Here is a 14,176-nt window from a genome sequence, read left to right as displayed (position 1 = left end):
AGACAAAATAACAATAAATGTTTTACCCCCATTCTTGCCATGGCACTAGAAAATTGTTTGGTACAGACTCAAGGGATTGAACATGGAAAAAGTAAACAGCAATTCAAGTTTACTTTCTACAACAGATTTTAAGGACATCTTGTTACAATGAATATCATCCTGCCCTGTTTTATGTCTTAAATATTCTACTTAATCCAATTAAACCAAATTCACTTAGTATACAACGTTGTTTTGCATCTCCTGTCTTTATTTTATCAGGGTTTCCTATCTAATTAATGACATATTATTATAAAGTTCATAGGGTGGGAGGAAGGTGAAATAAAACTTTATTTCACTTAATACAAATCCGTTTTTTCACAAGCATTCAATGATAGGGCAGCTAAGTAACTATTCACCTTTCATTCTGGTGTAGATTCCCAGGTTCGGGTCATAGGCTACCATGCATGGCCACCATGGATGTCCACTGACTTTGGACCAGACAAGATCTCCAACAAGCCACTCGCACGGCTTCTCATCATTGGTTGGTAGTGGCTGCTTGATAAAATGCCCCTTTGGGATGCTACTCCCTTTGACCGCCTTGGCTGTATCCCTCCTCTGAGCCACGGTCTGGGGTTTGGTGGGCGTCGGGTCACCGGGCAGTTCTCCGTCAATACTGGACATCAGGTTGCGCTTTGTAACAGCAACAGATTCTATGTCACTGGCACTTGGCGATGTCTTCTGTGGGGATCCGTCATTGGTGAGTAACGTCGCAGTAAGGCTCGATTTCCCTTTGTTAACAGTCTTTTTTATTTTAATCTTTATCTCGGGTGACATCGCTTCTGAAGTGTCAAAGGGTCCGGAATCAGAAGGCGGAGTTGGAATAACTGAACTCTGTTTGATAGGAGTGCCCATCTGATCGGGAGGTGTACCTTTCACTGGGATATCACCAGAAGGCTCTGGGGATACCTGTCCGAGGGATTCTGAAGCAGGTTGTACATTCACAGGCTGCAAATCGAGATCACAATCAGTTCCGATAGAGTTTGATGCACCTGTGATTGGTATTTTGACAGGAGAGCCAGATAGATCTGGAGTGGGCACCACCTCTTCATATGCATTACTTGGATGAGTCGATTGTCCTTGCGGCATGAACGGCTGTGCAGTTGAGTGAGGAAAGGACTGCTGAGAAGAGGGCTGTGGTGCAGAGTCCGGTTCTTCCTGAGGACCGCTTGGGAATGTATGGTGGAGCGTCTGTGGCGGCTCAGCCTGGCGCATCGGCTGTGCTATCTTGTGATGGATAGGGCCTGGGATAGGGTTGACCGGAATGTGACTGTGACTAGTAAAGGATGCAGCTGCTGCAGGACTAGGCTTCTGTGCAGACGACGCAAGGCCAAGGAGCTTTGATGGTGAGGAGTTTCCCATCGCCTCCTGCATGGTAGGAAGGCTGGATGATCTTACAGGGGTGTCGCTGTAAAGATGTGGTGGAGGAGGGAGTTGACTCGGAGGATCAGAGGAATTCATCCTTTTCACTCCAAGCCTCGCACCCTTTGGATCACTGGTATCCTTTTGAATAGAGTTGGTTTGGTTCTCTGAACAATGTTGACCAAATATTCTGCAAAGGAGACAAAAATATTTTACTTCAAATTAAACTCTGAGAAATAGTACGGATTCAACTTATTCAAGACATAAGAAAAAGATTTAAAAAACTTGATTCAGATCAATTAATTTTTTAATATAACTTACATTTACTGTAGTTGCCTCATAAAACTGAGCTCAGACACACTAGTTCTCAACATAAAAATAGTTGTAAATATGATTTTTTTGAATTTTTTAGATACTTTGTCATTGTTACCTCTGCAACTTAGAGGTCGACAGTGGTCATAATAATGGGCAGTCCATCATACAGATGCATGGCTCCATGAGTGATACCTGTAAACGTAAAGCCTCCAGTTTGTTTCAATGGTTTCCACTGTTCATTCCTATTCTTTCTAGTTTCTAATAACTTGGGACAATGCCCATATTTGGACACTTTGCAAACGTAGACTTATGGACCACTGCAAGAAAATATTTGTTCATCATGTTTATTTTTAGTCTGAACATTGCTGCGGGTCTAGAGGCCCCACTCATGCAGTGTTGAATGTCAGACATGCCAAAACATTGGAGTGAATTCAAAGCAAAAGCCAAGCTCTAATACTTTGGTAGGTCTACAGTCTATTCCAGTATAGTTTTGGTATACCTACCGAGTTCATTCTTGAAATAATTTCCACATGATGCATCTAAAAGCCTATGTAACTCAATAGTCAATGAGTGTCAGAGGATTATCTTCAATTTCAAAATTGACCACAACCCTAAAATTAGAGCCCCCCCCCCCAAAAAAAAAATGAGTTAATCATCATTACTATCATTATCAACACACTGCTGACATCGACCGGCATTTTATTAAATCATGAATACATTCCTTAAAGTAATTTTAAGAGAAAAGATGTGCTAAACCTGGACATTTTCTTATATTTAAAATTTAAGTTCAAGAACCTTGATCATTTCAGCTCACTAACACAAACTTTCGGAAAAACTCGACAAACTATCTCAAAAATCTTTAAATTTTATTCCGCGCGTCCTCACGCCAAGTTATACTTCCAGTTATAATTCCTAGCGGACCTTTCGAAAGAGAAGAACACAAGGTACAAGATAATTTCAATCATGTCAGTCTCACTTTTCACTCAGTCTCAAGACGTCAAGACAAGTTAATCTTCACCAATCAGGTTTGTCACTCACTACTCAGTCATGAATCATGGTCATAATTTCACCTCTCACGCTCATAAAAATCTCTGTAGATTATCATTCTACAATAATATCTGAACACATACTAATAGGTCTGCATAGTCTTATATCCTCATTAATAGATTTAGATTTACCAAACGATTTAAAGACAAAACCTTAGCCAACATGAAGATTATGAGCTTTCTCATTGACAAGGCACTGTCTTCGTGTTTGCCTCAATTAAAAATTGGAGATAAAGAGATAAGAATCAGTCATATAAAATTGAAAATTAAGAGATTTTGACATTAATATTGAAAGTTGCATTTATAAATACATAGACAAATAATTTTCGAATTCAAGGACTTACTCATTTAGTAAAATTAAGCTTTCAAAATGTTAAAATTTCACTAACCTTCCGTCTGGGTCCCCATTCAAAATACAGGGGGCAGCGGCTAGTTCGTTTGGTCTATGAGAAAACGTGTGTATGTACTGCATGCATGCATAACGCATATGCACTGTATACGGGCCTGGTAGTATGGGTACATTTACGCGCGCAGAACCAATGCATGCATTATGCCTGGAAAGTCAGCTCAGCTCGCTCGTTCTCTCTCTCGAAAAGGTAAACGAACCACTCACGAGTGTTCACGGAAATAGCCGAGTCAAAGCGGCGCGAATTTAAAAGCGTTCGATTGGATGCTTAATTTGACTCCAAATTCACGAAGACATTCGGAAATCTCTTCTCTCTTTCGGAAGCTACGATCGGAAGACTCAATCTCTTGTAGCTGAATAAAGCTTGCCTTTTTATGTCCCAGATACTGGAAATAATTTTGAAAAACACCAATTCATGCTTACCAGCTCACTTCAAATCATAAAAATGGTTGTGTTAATGAATTCCTTTTTTCTCTTCTCTTCTATCTCAACCTGAAATATATAATTTTCATCTAAATGGGCTTGTTTTTTCATGTATAAAAATTGAAATACCATCATTATGTAATCAACCCCATGCAATATCATCCCTCCTGTCTGTATAGAATATATGCTTTATCTACTGTTTGGTATAACCTCTTTAGCAGAAGGTAAACTTTGACTTGATCTTCGAAAGACAATATCTCAAAATCATAATTATTACTTAGGATCTACATATTGTATGCCTAAAAACATCATTCACCCTTTCACTTATAGGTCTAAATTTAAGCATCATGTGATTGCAATCGGATTTAATTGGCTTGGGGTGGGGGCATGAAACGAGTCCCCAAGCTCACCTGAACACTATGAATTAATAACCCTCTCATATATATATATATATATTTTCCTTTTTCGGGCTTTATAAAAATGGTGTCAGATTAATTATGAGCAGCAATGATCTTGGAAAAATGATTTTTGTATATATATACCCCATTAATATACCCCCCCCCCCATTAATGCAGATAAACATAGTGCTTAAAATCACATCACTAAAATATATCAAATATATTCTACTTGGTTTTAATTTTTAATTTAAAAAAGTGATATTTATCAGAGAAAATCATATTAATTTATTCAGATTGGCTGATTTTCCTTGAAAAGTCAATATTCATAGAAATCACCTATGTAAAGTACAAAGTAGGGCCTACTTAGGCCTACACAAAAAGTATAACATATTCAAATGGAAATGATTGAATATGTGCAGAGATCTATCATAAAATGTTTGTTTGAAATAAAGATCAAACTTTATCAAAATTATTTTTTTGTTTTCGTTTAAAAAAATTTAAAGACCGTCACTACTACCGGGCCAGAAGGGATTAGACCACACAGCGAGGTCACTGACAGGTGGCTATCTCATTAACTCAGCTCTCAACTAACATAAGAAAAAGAGGATCATAGGGGACCAACAGGCACCGATTTGGGAAGTTTTCTATATATGGAGCAATTAGCTACAAGTAGGACAGTGGGGCTAGAATAAAAGCCTACCAGGTATATTGAATTTCACTTTTCTTGAGAAGTGAAGATATGAGTAGCTTTTTCCTAGATTTAGAAATGCTGTTGTTTCAAATACCTTTCATTGTATTTGTTTTTGTTTTTTGTTTTGTTTTGTTTTGTTTGTTTTAGCCCATCTCCCAAATGAGGAAAAGCAAAATCAAAGGCCCTAGTTTTTGTTTAACTTTAATTCTTCTCATTCACTGTCATTTTTTTTGTAAATACATAAAACTGATTAAATGTTATCCTGGTTGGTAATGTTATTAATGCTTTCTTTGCCTGAAATTTAGATGAAATATAAATAAGTACAAACCGGCAAGCTAATAATGTAAATTTAAATTAGCCCAAAAGAACTGTATTTTTGCCTCTTTTATAATTCAATTTACAATTACAATTAAATATCAAGGTTTACAGCAAATCTAAAATTATTAGTTGTGCATTTAGGGGACACTAGGTCTTGTGCACACTGAAAATTAAAGTTATTTTTCTTCTTCAAGGAACTCACTTTCTGAAGTTGAACTTAACAAAAGACTTTCAAATTAATGCAATTTAATAAAAAATACTTTGTGTAAAGGTTCACAAACAATAAGCCAATAGTCAATGAGTACATGAAGCCACAAATCTTTGATTTGTTTTGGACTAGACATATGAATTCCAAAATGATGAAGAAAGCAAAAGACACACGAATTCCCCCCCCCCCCTCCCCTCTTCCTCTCTCTCCCTCCCTCTCTTTTTTCTCTCTTTCTCTTTTTCTCCCTCTCTCTTTTCAGATGAACTCTGTCGATAAGGCTTATATTAAAGAATTTTATTTTCAATTTATTTATGAAAACAGAGGAAAACATTAACAACAAAATGAAAAAATGAAAATTTGTTAAATTACAATACATCCACAAAAATTTGCTTGAATCTTCTACATATTTGCTTCTCATTCAGACTCTGACAGTACCTTGGATTAGAGTATTTTTCATTCCATAAACCAGCAGTCAAATGCAAAGTATAGGCCTATGTCATATTGAAAATATTTTGAATCATAATGCTGCAGGGGCGCCATCATCACCATTATGAATCACTACACCACAAATGTGACACCAATATCATCATCATCAACACTAAAACTATCATCAACATAATATTTTTAATCAAACCATACAATTATGAATAAAATCACTATCATTTCAGCATAAATGTCGCAATCAAAAAACATACTCATCATAAAGTGCTCATCATCATCATCATCATCATCATCATCATCAAAATTATCATTATCCTTGCAAACAATTTTTAACACCATGACCATCATACTCAAAGTTATGCCACCATTAATCATGCAACATCATCAACATCATGGTCACAAAATCAAAAATTATCTTTACCAACTGCAACAGTAACATCCCCAACATGAACATCAATTTTTTGCCGCATTAAATGATTTTGTTTCATTTTCTCATCAATAAATATTGATTATTAAATGTAGTGATTAAATAAATAATGAATTAATTAATAATAACAACGGTCAAAGCAACAACAATGATAATAATAAAAATAATAATAAAATAATGTTAAAATATCATCATTATCATCATCAAAAAGTTCTACATAGTTCATTAAAGGGAAGTCCAACCTGAAAGGTAATACAAAGTTTTGGTATGGGGTCATGCATTTGGTTCAAATCAACATATTGGAAGCATATGGGATCCTACAATATTCAGTGATCGTTGTTGCGGTTGAAATCGAGTCTAAAGTTATGAAATTGTAAATAATAAACTTTTTATGTTGTATAGCTCCCTCTCAAGGTCAAGATATTAATTGAGCTACAAAACAATGTATCTTGACTAAAATTGACCAATTAGTTATTCCTGTTTGGCAATTATATATCACAACTACATTTTCTGAGATTTTCATGGTCGCAGCTACCATTGTACGACCGTAGGCGCTATTTGAAATTTATCAACATTTACCGGGAGCACCGGTAAATTGTTATATTCAATTTATCTCAAAAGCAGAACTGTTTCAGGGGCTAAATTTTCTAGTGCTTATAATGCATCCACAGGGCCATCAAAATTGTAAAGAATCACTATCCACCCAATTTTCAAAATTTCGCAAAACTTTGTAATACCTTTAATAGCAAACAACTCTAGAGAAAACAAAAAAATCAGAAAAGCAGACTGGCAAAATTTTGAAAGAAATCAGAGAGAGAAAAAGCTATGAATTAATGAAAGTTGTAATCACTATACGTACGAGACCTTAAAATGAGCTGAATCAGTGATTACTGTGATGTAGTACCAGACAACTTTCCTCATTTGTTGTCACGCAATTTTTCTATTAAAAAAAATGTATGACTGGGGGGGGGGGTGTTTTTTCTTTTCAGTGGACCTATGGTAATATACTATCGATATTTTGAGAAGTGTCCCAAGGGAGAAGGCACTTGGGAGAAAAATATAAATCAATGATATTTTTGTACACAACAAATGGGAGTGTTGACTACTTCGCAATCCACTGACAAAATTGCCAATTTGAGATTTGCATAGGTATTGTGATCTCATAATTCAAACATTTGTAGCACTTTTATCAGTGCGATTTATTTCAAAATTTTGCCGTTCAGTTCCTCTTATTTTTCTGCATTCATACACATTAAAATATCACAAGGGTTAGATTGCCCTTTGAGGAATTAATTGTTCTATCATTCAATCTAAAGAAAGACTAATCAAACAAAAACAAAATGTAATTTGAATAATATTTAATATATTAAATCACATGATATATGATTTACAGAATGTATGTTACAAGTACGACATGTACATGAAATTTGAACTTCAAATTTGTACTTGAAAAAAAAATGGTAAATCAAAGAAAATAATTAGGTAAGAGAGGGGGGCTAGCAATGTTATTCACCGGCTCTTATTTTTTAACTAGAAACTTTGCAAATTGAAAATATTATCCATATTCATAACAAATTTGGGAATTGATACAAGATAATGTTGTGTCACTTGTGATTCCTCCTGTACATTTTCGGGGCAAGGAAGATTTGCGAATGCGGAACACTTGTAAAATTTGCGAACATTTTATGCACTCGAAACTTGAAAGTTTACAGTTTTACAGTATGCCTGATGGAATGTAAGGACATTGATTTTGCAATAACTTAGAAAATAATATAATAAGAATTAATGTTAACAATATCATTTTTTACTACAGCAAAGCAGTATTTCAAATGGTACTATGAAACACTCTGACCCAAACGATTTCTGGCTGAATGTCAAAATTATCGTAGTCACTTTCGAAAATAATATCAGCAGAACTAATATTCTCCCACCAAAAATGAAATGAAATTGAATACTGCATGTGATTCGTACATGTAATGATTATGAATAGATACATTATTTTAATGCACATTTGTACATCAAAGATATGACCAAGGTTAGTCTGAAGAAGAAAAAATAGTCTGTCATTTATTTTGTAAAGGTAAAGGTACTATAAATAAGATACAATAATGGTCCAAAATTAAAAATATACATTGATGAGGGCAAGTCTCAAGCACTGATTTACATACATATCTGTTACCAAAGTAGCAAAGGCACAAATATTTTCAGAAGAAAATAAATAGTTTTTGTGCTAACCAACTCAACTCACCAAATAATTGATTAAATCAAACAGTGAAATGAAAATGAAAAGATGAGAGATTGCAAGTTCAGATCGATGCACTTTTTTTAAATAACAGAATTTTTCCACCGACCAGGTGGTTGACCTTTGACCAAACAATGCACCTCGACCAAAATAAGGAATCTTATATACCCTACATGCTTCTTTTAAGAGCTACCTTAATCCATAGAGTATTACAGCAACCATGGCTGTTTTGTGTCACATATAAAGAAAGAAATTTCACATTCAAGGAATACAGGCTGGGATCATGAACATCAAAAACCAAACCAATATGAGAAGATCATTCTGACTATTATATCTACGGAGTACAGAGCACAGGCTGTCACTGTGTTTCTCACCTCATCACTCTCAGCTCTTCAATGTTCCATCCATCCCACTCTCTTGCTATCTCAACTTATCATTAGGTCAGTTTCAAGCATTACAGAATAACATTTCAGAATTGTGTATAACAGAATTTTCAATAAAAAAAATGTATATATCTTAGACATTTAAATACCAATTGGCAAAATAATGATACCATTGATATACATCATATCAATAATTTTTGTGTAGATTTATATGCCTTTGACCAATGAAGGTGATGCCGGAGGCATTATGTTTTTGGGTTGTACGCCCGTCCGTTCGTCCATCTTGTTATATCTCAAGAACTACTAGAGTTCTGAGGCTTAAACTTGGTGATAATATTATGTATCACCATGAGAAGACAATCTGATTAGATATTGGAGTCACTAGGTCAAAGGACACAGAGGTCAACTTTCCTGAAAATTCCAGGTATATGCCTCGTTATCGTGATATGTCATCAACCCCTGGAGATATGAGGCTCAAACTTGGCGATAATATGTATCACCATAGGAAGACGATCTGGTCAGATTTTGGGTTCAAAGTTCAAAGAGGTCAATTTCTGAAATTACAGGTTTTAACCTTGCTATTGCTATTGCTATTGCGATACCACAAGATATATTGGCTTTTCGCTTTCACTGTGATATGTCGCAAATAATTCCTTCCATTTCCTATACTGAATTTAGGGTGGAGACATATATAGGAGATCCAGTCGCATTTGTCTTGTTACTTCAATATTATCCTTTGATTCAAAATTTCTCTGGAAATTCCATAACTCTTGAAATAGACCATGGGATGATATATACATTTCGGCAGTATGCATTGGAATAAAACAATAACAGATAATTAAGAGGTTGTGTTACCTGTGAGGCTGTGACAACTTTAAAAATTTATGCTGAAAGCTAGATGTACATGTAAATCACCCTAGATGCTTCTAAGTAAGTACGGAAAAAAAAAGACAATGTCCCCTCTCACTGTTGTACTTTTCTTTTATAAATTCACATTCTAGTAGAATGTTCATATTTTTAAAGTCTTCAGTCTTTTCAATGTCATAGTCATCAAAATATCAATTTCTTTCTTTTCATTTAAACAATCCTTTTCTCCAGAATAGAGATGGCACTGAAAATCAATATAAATGAGTATGCAGAGAATATCCCATCTTACTGCACGGCTCTTCTTTCACAGTTTGGAGAATGTTTTACAAGTCTTTTATTAATCAGATACATTGAATGATCCTTTTCTTCAGAATAGAGATCACTGTAGCATTGAAGATCAATTTAAATGAAGTCTGAAGTAGATGGATCTCTCTTGCTGCTTAGCTCTCCTTTCACAATTTTAACCAATCTTCATGAGTTTTAACAGTATTTCACAGTGCCTTCAGAGTGTCTTTAATGTCAGGCTGATCAAAATATCCTCTTTTTTAGAATGTAGACCACCGTGGCAAGAAAGAGGGCAAGAGCGAGGAATATGAGCAGCTTGTCCGTCATTTCTCGACGTCCGTACTTGGTGAGGAGGTTCCGACTGGTCTGAATGACGCCTGCCATTCCTTTAAATTCTTCATTTGTTTCTTGTATTCTGTTGGAGGAGGTCACTATAGAAGGGAGATACAAGAGATGAGGTTAAAAATGTTAAAGGCAAGGTGCATTTAAAGGGATCCGGTAACTTTGTCTTAGATCCTTTATAAAACTTCCCTGATTTTGCTTATGCTGCCATCATAATTATAAACTAGGTCAGTCAGGAACCCCATGACTTTTGAAAGCCGATCGCCCGTCTGATTATCAAGATATTTATGATTGAAAATCGAAATCAAATTTTGCATTTGCCAAACGGTTTTCATAACACTAGAGTCTATTGGGGTAAATGAGTATGGTAAAACCAGTCACTGAAAGATTTTACTTTTTTGAGGCACTTCATGATAATTTTGAAGCGCAATTTTTTTAGAGCTTCAATATAACACCATATCACAGACCGTGCATCTCAGATTTGACATTGTTAAACGATGCCTTTAGAGGCAAGGTGCATTTAATATGCTAGCACCCAAATTATTTTTGAAATTTGATTTGAATTGATTTGGTTTAAATTAATGAAAAGCAAGACACAAATTCTCAAACATATGCGCAGTCAATTTGTTCCTATACAATAATGAGAAAATATGAGACTAAAAGATTCTAATCATATTTTTTGCAGTCATTTATAATAAACAGAGTTAAAAATAAAAAACATTTTCTTGAAACATTTTACGACAAAAGAATGTGATGCCTATTTTGTCAATTTATTAACAATTCATAAATCAAAATATCAAATATCCCCCGACATCTTTATCCCTGAATTGCAAAATGAAATATCTGAAAAGTAATGTGAGAGTATAAGAATAGCAGAAGTACTGACTGACCTAAGGTTTGGTTGGTAAGATTACTCCTCTCTACATTGTCTGCCATCATACGATTGAGACTCAGAAGACTCTCTGTGATGCCACTTGCTGTCTTAGCGAGGTCTTCCTTATTTTTTCTATGAAGGGTAGGAAAAGAAAAGGGAGGGAGTAAGAAAATTATTTACCTTTCATGCCCTACATGGAGAAAATCACTCATATTATATCATTATGCTGCTAACAATTGGGTGTAGTGCAGTATTTTTACAAATTCATTTAACTAACTATTATTTATCTATATCTGTCTGGAGCCAGAAGAGCATTAACTTGGTGTAAAATCATATGAGGCAAATCGAGAAATGCTTTACAGGCTCCAAAAAGACAATATATTTTTTCTTTCAATTCTGCAAGAATTTATATTTCTCATCTTAAAACTAAATTGAGGGAACTTCAATGCAATACAAGATCAATTAATATGTCATCTGCTGAAAACCAAAGGAGTGTCCACACTCCACACAAACGGTTGATCAGAGGCCAAATTTCTTATCATTTTGATGACTCCAGAACCTGGCAGTACACATCAATACTTCTATGCTAAGTGATCTACTTTTTCTGATCGATTCCACGCCGTTTCTTTCACAATGCAATCGCCTGACCAGAACTCAACTTTATCTTTAAGTCATTTAAGAAGATCTCACCTTTTCCTGACCTCTGGATCTTCCTGTCCTATCAGCAGCTCATTTCTTTGGTTTCTATCAATCTCCATCTTGCAGCTGAGGTTGGCTTGCCTAATAGCAGTCTGTGTGCTGTTAAACAGGTCAATATTTTTATTTTGTGATTGCAATTTCATACAATTATCTTGTCTGAACTTTAAAACTCTGATATATGTAAGACAAAGAAAGGGAAAATAATACAATAGCCCCCTTCTTTAGACAAATGTTTATCAAATGGCCCTTTACAAAACATACACAAAATTTTATAAATTATAAAAAAAAGTTTTGAATCTTGTATTCAAACAACATCCTAGTCTTATATGCCAGGGAAAGGAGACTATATTGCCTGAATTCAAGGCAGATGTGTATCTTAACCCATGGCTTAAACCTTCATGTAGGTAGTATACATGTGTCACCCCCCCCCCCCCCCATGGTGGGGGTTTAAATCATTTTTCAGACCATGGGTTATCCAAGCCTCCTTTGTGAATTTGGGCCTTAAAGGATAAATCTGAACTTACTTTCTGAGTTGTTTTCTGTAATGATCTGCTTCCTTGAGGAGTCCTATTCTGTCTGTTTCTTTATCTTGCTCTTTGCCAATCTTTTCTAGCTCCTGCGAGGGAGAAAATATAAAGTCATGAAAGCAAACAGAAAAGCAAGGAAGTCTGAAATACCTCTCATGTCTCAACAATGACACATTACTCAAAGAGCAAACTTTGTCTTCAGAAACAAAATATTCACTATGAAGCAAGAAGGGAATGTGTCATCCAGACATGTTAGGTTAAGCACATATGAGCCCAGTCTTATGAAAGTTTTGACTGAATAAATCATAAATAATTGCATTGACTGGACTGGTGATTCATTGGTAACTTAAAGTTTGATAAGAATCAATTACAAATCTTCAAGATATGAGATGGGCTCTGATTTCTCAATTCACCAATCTCTACCATGGAACAAACATGAACAATCACAATATTTCTTTCAGTTACACATGGGCCTGAGAAGCTGTAATTGACTATTGACATTGAGATTTGAGATAGCAATCAACCTAGAAGTAGAAATATCACCTCTATTCTGTTTTTACAGATGGCAGTCTCTGCTTTAATTCTTGTGTTGATACTGTCCAGACTCTCCATGGTTTTGCAGCTACTTCTGAGCTCCTGAAAGAAAAAAAAGCAAATAAAATAAAAATTTAAAAATATGACCCCCCTCAAAAAAAATATAAAAAATAACTTCATTCAATGTAAATGTAATCATGTAATCTAGACTTATTCTACTAGTAGTAGTACAAGCTCTTCATGATGTTCTAAAGCCCGGTAAGGGAAATTTACCCAACCTTGGCAAGCCCTTGGTAGTATTATTAGTAGACTAAACCAATCTAGACTAGAGGCAAGCAGACAAATCAGATAAGATTAAGAATGCGTTAGCCTATCTTTATTAAAAAAATTAATAGAGTCTAGATCTATTCTAGGCCTAGATCTAACTTTTAGATCTAGACTCTAGGGTCTAGATCTAGATCTAGATCTAACTTTTGTTAGACTCTCTAAATAAAATAAAATAAAATAAAAACAAGAAGGGAGTTTCTTTGGATTTTGAACATGTAGGGTCTACTCTATTTATTTTCTTTCATTCTTTACATCAATTTAAACAGTCTAGTCATAGATTAATCAGTCCTGATCCGAAAAAAATTATAAATTAATAAATTATTCATTCACCCATCAAATTCAGTAGCAGACTACAGACCAGGCATGCCTCGTTAGAACTGGATATGTGGGACTACGATCACAGTGAGTTTATAATAGTAAATTTAAAAGCGTCTATATGCTAGACAAGCATCAACAAACACAAATTTCTTCTCGATAATATCGTAGAAATTGACTTTAAAATCTGTTTAATGTAATTACCTGTGCATATGAATTGATCTGTAAGTCATGTTTAACAATTTCCTGAACGCAAGTCCTTATCCTCACAGCATCCAAAGCCATCTTTACAAACTTGACTCATCTGAAATTGGCAGCATCAAAACTTCCGAAAAGCTATAAAATATAAAATTAAGCAAAGCTTATTAAATAGAATTAATATTTTTCTTGGATGTAAATTAAGATATAAAGGTCATTAAAATATTTAATGATAAACATTGATTCAAATAAATTTCTAACAATTTATAAAATATAAATAAAGAAATTTAATCGACATCCAAACCATAGCGTTGCCAATTTATTTCCCCATTCGATCAATGTACAACTATTGAAAGCAGGAAATAATATCAGCATGCAATTAGTTGCCAATTTATAAATTGCCCTATCAGCAATGATTTTTCCTCACTTTAAGTTTTTCAAATAACGTTTGTACAAGATCAAATCTAAATTATTCACAAAATATGGATAAGAATAGTTTTAATGCCTGTTAT

The 14,176-nt window shown here is 34.7% G+C and overlaps 2 protein-coding genes across 2 annotated transcripts in view; both read right to left on the bottom strand.

Annotated features, from left to right (window-relative positions):
• The window catches only part of LOC580047 (histone-lysine N-methyltransferase NSD2), a 37,260-nt gene extending 33,965 nt beyond the window's left edge, over positions 1-3,295 (bottom strand). Inside the window, exons 1-2 of the mRNA XM_030985595.1 lie at positions 3,149-3,295; positions 396-1,588 (exon numbers count right to left, since the gene is read on the bottom strand). Coding sequence (XP_030841455.1) covers positions 396-1,588; positions 3,149-3,246 — 1,291 coding nt within the window. The 5' untranslated portion in view covers positions 3,247-3,295. The remainder of the gene's footprint in view (positions 1-395; positions 1,589-3,148) is intronic.
• Positions 3,296-9,494: 6,199 nt separating this feature from the next.
• LOC115918630 (vesicle transport protein SEC20-like) lies at positions 9,495-13,788 on the bottom strand. Its single transcript, XM_030985594.1, has 6 exons — positions 13,671-13,788; positions 12,834-12,926; positions 12,288-12,379; positions 11,755-11,862; positions 11,081-11,196; positions 9,495-10,279 (listed from the first exon to the last, which is right to left on the bottom strand). The coding sequence occupies exons 1-6, from the start codon at positions 13,749-13,751 to the stop codon at positions 10,092-10,094; spliced, it is 678 nt and encodes a 225-aa protein (XP_030841454.1). The 5' UTR covers positions 13,752-13,788; the 3' UTR covers positions 9,495-10,091.
• Between the last annotated feature and the right edge of the window lie 388 nt (positions 13,789-14,176).

This window comes from Strongylocentrotus purpuratus, unplaced genomic scaffold (assembly GCF_000002235.5).
Source record: "Strongylocentrotus purpuratus isolate Spur 01 unplaced genomic scaffold, Spur_5.0 spur5_scaffold_15, whole genome shotgun sequence".
Classification (NCBI taxonomy): domain Eukaryota; kingdom Metazoa; phylum Echinodermata; class Echinoidea; order Camarodonta; family Strongylocentrotidae; genus Strongylocentrotus; species Strongylocentrotus purpuratus.
Note: the sequence above shows the minus strand (reverse complement) of the source record. Positions and strands in the feature narration are given on the sequence as shown.

Excerpts from the sequence above, each read along its gene's own strand:
- LOC115918630 (XM_030985594.1), bottom strand. The coding sequence starts at position 13,751 with ATGGCTTTGGATGCTGTGAGGATAAGGACTTGCGTTCAGGAAATTGTT. Across the intron at positions 12,380-12,833 it reads TCTGTAAAAACAGAATAGAG|GAGCTAGAAAAGATTGGCAA; the intron begins GTGATATTTCTA and ends TCTCCCTCGCAG. Across the intron at positions 11,863-12,287 it reads TACAGAAAACAACTCAGAAA|CACACAGACTGCTATTAGGC; the intron begins GTAAGTTCAGAT and ends CCTGTTTAACAG.